This window comes from Tupaia chinensis, unplaced genomic scaffold (genome assembly GCF_000334495.1).
Source record: "Tupaia chinensis unplaced genomic scaffold, TupChi_1.0 Scaffold000674_1, whole genome shotgun sequence".
Taxonomy (NCBI): domain Eukaryota; kingdom Metazoa; phylum Chordata; class Mammalia; order Scandentia; family Tupaiidae; genus Tupaia; species Tupaia belangeri.
The window spans coordinates 658,262-665,642 of record NW_006160197.1 but is presented as its reverse complement, the minus strand read 5'-3'; the positions used below and the strand labels follow the sequence as shown (position 1 = coordinate 665,642).

Here is a 7,381-nt window from a genome sequence, read left to right as displayed (position 1 = left end):
AAAAAAAAAAAAAAAAAGTCTACAAATAGAACTACCATATGATCCAGCAATCCCATTCCTTAGTATCTGCCCTAAGGACAGAAGAATTCTTCATTGGAAAAGTGCTTGCACATCGATGTTCATTGTGGCACTTTTCACGATTGCTAAGACATGGAACCAACCCAAATACCCCCATACAGATGAATGGATTGAAAAACTGTGGCACATATATTCTATGGAATACTATTCAGCTATAAAAAAAACAACAAAAAACCCTGGCTTTTGACAGAAAGTGGAAGGATATGGAAGATTTACTGCTGAGTGAAGCAAGCCAGGCTATGAAGGAGAGACACTGTATGTCCCCACTTAATATATACCAAGTGTCCGCACTCTATAACTGAAACTGACGGGCTAAAGGATGTACAAACACAAGAGGTGGGTGTGAATGCCAGATGTGGTGTGTGTGCAGGAGTGGGGCCTGCGGAAAAACATTTGGAGGAGGGATATGGAGACAGCATTGTTGAGACAGGGAGGTAGTATTGTTATGTTTTGATCAACTGGACGGGGGAGAAATGTTCACGTATTGAAATGATCACCTTGTAAGCTAAATAATGTGATTGAATGTATTTAAAAAAATGTAAATAAAAAAAAGAAAACAGCTAAAGGATGGAGGACTACTTCACTGAGCTATTTCATTAGCAAGTTCTGTAGAATTTTTAAAAGTAAAATGAATATTTTAGATTGTTTAGATTTATAAAAAATTGTGAAGATAATACAAGTGTCTCTATTTCCCATGTGTAATTTCTAATATCATTACAATATTAACTGAAGCCCATACTCCATTCAGATTTCTTCAGTGTTCCCCCAGTTTCATTTTTCTGTTCCAGAGTCCTTTCATTCAAAATACACATTGCATTTAGTAGCTGTGTCTCTTAAAGATTCTCTTCTTTGTGACTTTTTCTCACTTTCCTTGTTTTTGATGACCTTGAAAGTTTTGAGGAACAATAATCAGGTGTTTTCTAGGATTTCCTCCAACTGGGTATGGAAGGCTACAGGGGTAAAATATCATTGCCACCTTTTACCAAGGGCATATAGTTACAATATGACTTGTCACTGTTAATGTTAACTTTCATCCCCTGACTTGAGGCGTTGTAGGTGTCTTTGCTGTAAATTTAGTCTTTTTCCCTCCTCTTTCCATCCTGTGTTCTTCGGAATAAAGTCACTATGTGAGCCCACACTTAAGAAATGGACAGCTATTATCTTCTTGGAGGCAGAGTATGTACAACAATTATTTGGCATTCTTTTTGCACAGGATATTTATCCATTATTAATCATTTATTTATTTAATAATTAATGTCAGTATATAGCAGTATTTGTTTGTTTCTTTTTTTTTATTTTTGGAGAGGTTTTTGCTATAGAGCGCGTGCACTCGCCAGACAGACAGAGAGAGACAGAGAGAGAGACAGAAAACAAGAAATCACCCCCCAGGGGGGATGGCCACACTGCAATCCCTTCTCCTCCATTCTCCTCTTGGGATCTTGGGCACACACACACACATGCCTGACATGGGTTTTAAGCCACCGGGTTCGGGACTCGAACCGCGTCGACTACATGGGAGTCCGGCGACATAGCCATTATGCCAACTGCTGGTCCCTAGCAGTATTTGTTTTAATATCTAATGATATTTTACTATGTTATCACTCAAACTAGTCCATCTTTGGCCATTAGAAGTTTTGTTTTTTTTTCTCCTATATCAGTTTGACATTCTACATGGTTGTGTCTATTGATTCATTTGATTTGTAGCACTTCATTATTTTCTGACACTACAAGATACTCCAGGCTTATCTTTTATATCCTGCCTCGGTCCTAGAATCAATGATTTCTCCAAAGAACTCTGGTTCCTTTTATTGAATAAAGGTATTAGAGATCAAGAGCTGGGTGCTAGCTGTGCTTACTGTTACTGAGGTGCCACTGCTTCAAGGTCCTCTCAGCTGATAGAAAAAAGAAGATATACGTATTACTACCTTGTGTGTGCACACACACATACGTGCACACGTGTACACTTTATACACAACCATCTGTATCTATATGAAGCTAAATACAAGGTCAGGCTAGACTAATGTCTCCAGTACTAATTCATTGCCACAAAAGTCATTCTAGACTCTCTCATTTGTTTATCTGTAACTTTTCACTCTAAAAATGAGAAACCTGACTCTCACCATCTTCTAGCAAGTTCATTAGTTGTTCAATACCAGTATACACACATATTGGTTTCAGGGATGTTAATCCACACTACCACGGGAAACAACTTATCAACTGCAGTGCCTGTTCCTTTTGCCTTTAGTTTAAAGACTATATTCATTTCCAAAGTTATTTAGGTTAGCATGTTATAATTCACTTTCTTCAGTGAAGTTATTTCATACACTGTAATATATTTAGATAAATTTCTCACATTCTATATTCATTCTGGGATTCCATAAGTTCCCAATTTCTTTAAAAAAATTATATATCAGGATTCATTCTTCATACTATAAAGTTCTGAGTTTTGACAAATGCTTATTGTTTTGTATTCACCATCACAGAATCAAACAGAATAGTATCTCCATCTTTAAAAAAGTACCTCGTGCTCCACGTAGTTCACCTCCTATCAGGACAAACACTAATATTTAATTATAAATTATAAACACTAATATTTATATTATCTCTGTTATTCTGTTTTTTTTTCCCCCCCAGAATGTCATGCAATTGGAATCACAGAGTATGTAATTTTTTCAGATTTTTGTTGTTGTTGTTTTATTCAGATACATGGGCTTAGAATTCATCAATGTCTTCTCGTGGCTTGATGATTCACCTATTATCATTAAATAATATTCCACTGCATGTATACCACAGCTTATTTATCCAGTTCCCTATCAAATAACATCTTGATTACTTCCAGGTTTTTGTGATTATGAACACAGCTGCTATAAAGAATTACTTGCAGGTTTTTTTTTTTGTCAATATGAACTTTCAGATTGGTTCAATAAATTTCTAGTAGTGAACTATATGACAAGACTCTGCTTATTTTGCAAGAAATTGAGAAACTGTCTTCCAAAGTGGCTGTACTATTTTTCATTCCCACCAGCAATAAATGTTTCTGCTGTTCTGTACCCACAAGCAATGAATAAGAATTCCCATTGGTCTGGATCCTCAGCAGAAGTTTGTATTGCCATTTTGTTGGACTTCAGTCATTCTAAGAGGTGTATAGTGGAAACTTGTTTTAATTTGCAATTTCCTAATTACAAATGATGTTGAACATCTTTTTATATTCTTTTTTTTTTTCTGAGAGATTTTTGCTGTAGAGCATGTATGCTTGCCAGAGATATAGGGAGAGACAGAGAGACAGAAAGCAAGAAATTACCCTCCCCAGCGGAGATGGCTATGGCGCAATCCCTTCTCCATCTCCTCCCAGGATTTTTTACCCTCCCCACCGGAGATGGCTATGGCACAATCCCTTCTCCATTCTCCTCCCAGGATTTTGGGCATGCATGCATGCACATGCACCTGCCATGAATTTCAAGCTGCCGGGTCTGGAACTCGAACCACAGTCAGCCATGTAGAAGTTCAGCAATGTAACCATTATGCCATCTGCTGGTCCCATATATTCTTATTAACCAACTGCATAAATACTTTGTGACGCATGTGTTCAGATCTTTTGCCATTTTTAAGTTGGGTCCTTTGTTTTCTTATTGCTCAGTTTTAAGAATTCCATGTATATTTTCCATAGAAGTCCTTTATCAGATAAGTGTTTAGCAAATATTTTCTCTCAGTCCATGGTTTGGCTTTTCTTTCTCTTAAGAGTATCTTTATAGAGCAGACGTTTTTAGTTTTAATTAATTCCACCTTACTAGTGTTTCCATTCATACAATTTGCTATTGTTTTCATATTTTAAAACTCATTAAACCCTATGTTATGTATCTTTTATCCTCTGTTTTCTAAAATAAGTTTTATAGCTTTGTATTTTACATTTAGGTTTGTATTTTGAGCTAATGTTTATGTAAGGTGTAAGATACATATTTTTGTTTTATTTGTGTTTGTGTGTGTGTTTGTGTGTGTGTGTGTTCAATTTTCCAAGTGTTCATGGAAAAGACTTCTTTTTCTCCATTGAATTGTATTTGCTTTTTTTGGTAAAAAATTATTTAACTGGGTGGGTCTATTTTTGGGATCTCTGTTGTGTTTTATTGATCTATGCAGCAGTTCTTTCACCAATATCATGCTGCGTTTGATTAATACAGGAAATTTTGAAGTTTGATATATTTATTCAGAATTTTATTTGATATTTAATAATAGAGTGACTATTAGTTTTATCATGTAAATTACTTAACCCATAGTAGGTACTTATTAATGGGCTATTATGGTTTAATAGAAATAAAGTGTACATTATCTGAAATTTTATCTGGGCTTTTATGTTAACCATAACAATAAAAATTAATACATAATATGCAATAAATGTTTTTGATAGACCATGTGCTAGTATAAATGTCTCATTTATATTAAATAATTTGTTATCATATCAACCCTAAAAGAGAAGTACAGTTCCTCTCCCATTTTAGAAACAAGTAAACTGAGGAACAAAGAGCTTAGACTTTTTCTTTTCTTTTTTCTTTTTTTGGAGAGGTTTTTGCTATAGGGCGCATGTGTTCGCCAGAAAGACAGACACAGAGAGACTGAAAGTGAGAAATCACCCCCCCAGGGGGGATGGCCATGCCACAATCCCTTCTCCTCAATTCTCCTCTCGGGATCTTGGGCACACACACACCCGCGCCTGGCATGAGTTTAAGCCACCAGGTCCAGGACTCAAACCATGGTCAACTACATGGGAGTTCAGTGACATAGCCATTACATTAACTGCTGGTCCCAAGCTTAGACTTTTTCAAGATTAGTTTGTAAATGGTGAAAGCAGGATTTGAATTCAACTTTATATAAACTCTAGAACTTATGCTCCTACCTCTTACATTAACCTATCAGAGGTTTGGAAAAATATCAGGAAAATAATTTTCTTCAAAGCTCTATCTATATAACTAATATGCATTTTAATTAACACTCCTTTTTTTGCCTTAGGGTGTGTGCACTCACTGGAGAGAGAGACAGAAATAGTGAAAGGTAAAGTGAGAAATCTCCCCCTAGAGCGGCTGGCCATGCCACAATCTCTTGTAAAGTGAGAAATCTCTCCCTAGAGCGGCTGGCCATGCCACAATCTCTTCTCCATTCCCCTCTTAAAATCTTGGGCATGCACACACATGTACCCAGAGTGAGTTTCAAACCACCAGGTCTGGGATTCAAACTGCGGTTGGTCATGTGGACATCCAAGGACGTAACTGCTATGCCACCTGCAGGCCTCAACACTCTTATATTCCTATGGGAAATCTCTCCCTAGAGCGGCTGGCCATGCCACAATCTCTTCTCCATTCCCCTCTTAAAATCTTGGGCATGCACACACATGTACCCAGAGTGAGTTTCAAACCACCAGGTCTGGGATTCAAACTGCGGTTGGTCATGTGGACATCCAAGGACGTAACTGCTATGCCACCTGCAGGCCTCAACACTCTTATATTCCTATGGTCATACCAGTTTCTCATTTTCTATGGTTATTCAAAAGGTTTTTAAGTTTTATGGTTTCAAAGCCCCTTACTATCTCTTGACTTTAAAAACTTACCTATTTTGATTTAAAGTTAATTTACAATTTACTCTTGGGAAAACACGTTAAGGGTGAGAAATCATCAGATAGCATTTGTCACTGTAGAATTTGATTCCAAAGAATTATTAATATTAAATTGTAGATTTAGAGTCAAATATGCCTTTGGTATACATATTTTCTCTTGGCTTCTTTGCATACAGAAATTCGTTCTATTTCAGGAATACCCACATTTGTTAGACTAGATCTCAAAGTGGGCTTATACCCTGAACTCTATGCGATATACTCGATCTTTTTCAACAATAATAAATCTTATCCCATCAATACATATTCACATAGTCTCGATGTGCCTGTCTCATGTTCACTCCTTGTTTTTACTAAACAATTCTGATGGCTTTACAGAAAAGACAAACCATGGGCCTTTACAATTCAGAACTACTGGTACATTTTACTTGTGCAATTATGGATAACAGGTCTTCTCTCAAAGGGATAATCTGTAATGGCTATGGGTTTAGAACTAGTAGCAATTCAGTAAGTCAAGAAGGTACTTCCTAGGTAGGCAGGACCAACCCTTTATTATAACTATGTAAGTTTACTCTCGTATTTTTTTTCCTACCTAATTACTTGCAAAGAGTTCTAAATATTTTTTAAAAACGTTTCTTACCCTGCATCTGAGCCATTTCCACAGAGTAAAGGGTCTTTTTGTCCATCCAAAACATAAAAGTGACCTGTGAATATAAAGAACAAACTATTTCATTTCATATCAATCCTATTCATGTTAGGAATAAATCAGTTTGACAGTCTGAGTTATTTCCAAAGTGGACACCAGCAAAGTATATTTACAAAGGCGTCTTCACACTCACAGTCTCAACTATTTCTAGGTGAAAACTCATTTGGCAAACTAAAGTTAACATAATGTAGCAATACTTCTTACTGTCATCTCCAATGTATTCTTTCCAATTAAATACGCTCATCGTTACATTAACCAACGTCCCGTTTGAATCTGTCGTGCCATTAAAGTAGGAAGTGATATTGGTTTCAAAAGCAGAGTCATTTGGGGGCCACTGCAGACATTTATTCCTCAGGTTGCCCATGAACAGCTGCAGCCCAATCAGAGCAAACACGCTGAGACAGAACACAGTCAGAATCATGACGTCAGAAAGCTTCTTCACTGACTGGATCAGGGCCCCCACAATGGTCTTCAAGCCTGAGAGAAGAGACCCATAGGTCAGTAGAGGAAGCCTGCCATCACACACAATTTCCTCTTAAAAGTTCTGCACGTTCTCTTTCCTCCACAAACCACTGCTGGCTGTTTAGACACCAAAATTTTATGGATGGACTGGTTGTTTCCAAATAGGCGAAGATCATATTTTATATATGAAAGATGTCCTTTCTAGGAGTTCAATGTGAAAATTTAAATATTTAAGAAGTTTGTTAGAACGTATATTATTTTAATTAGCCAGAGAGTGTGTGCACTTACCAGAGAGAGCTAGAGAGACAGACAGAAGGAGTGAGAAATCTGCCACAATGGGGCGTGGTCATGCCGGAATCACTTCTCCACTTCTCCATGCTGTCAGAATTTGGGGTATGTACACATGTACCAGGTATCGTTTTCAAGCTGCTCCACCCAGAACTCAAACCGTGCCGTTGGCTATGGGAAATCAGACTCCCTTAGCCAACTGACCACAGGGCTGACCTGTGTTTGTGTGTGTCACAGGGCTGGCGTGT

At 37.3% G+C, this 7,381-nt stretch overlaps 1 protein-coding gene across 3 annotated transcripts in view; it reads right to left on the bottom strand.

Annotated features, from left to right (window-relative positions):
- The window catches only part of LOC102467834 (sodium channel protein type 3 subunit alpha), a 130,849-nt gene that overhangs the window by 74,832 nt on the left and 48,636 nt on the right, over positions 1–7,381 (bottom strand). For all 3 annotated transcript variants that reach the window (XM_006160252.3, XM_027776490.1, XM_027776491.1), the window contains 2 exons: positions 6,588–6,860; positions 6,318–6,381 (listed from right to left, as the gene is read on the bottom strand). In XM_006160252.3, the coding sequence (XP_006160314.1) occupies positions 6,318–6,381; positions 6,588–6,860 (337 nt within the window). The remainder of the gene's footprint in view (positions 1–6,317; positions 6,382–6,587; positions 6,861–7,381) is intronic.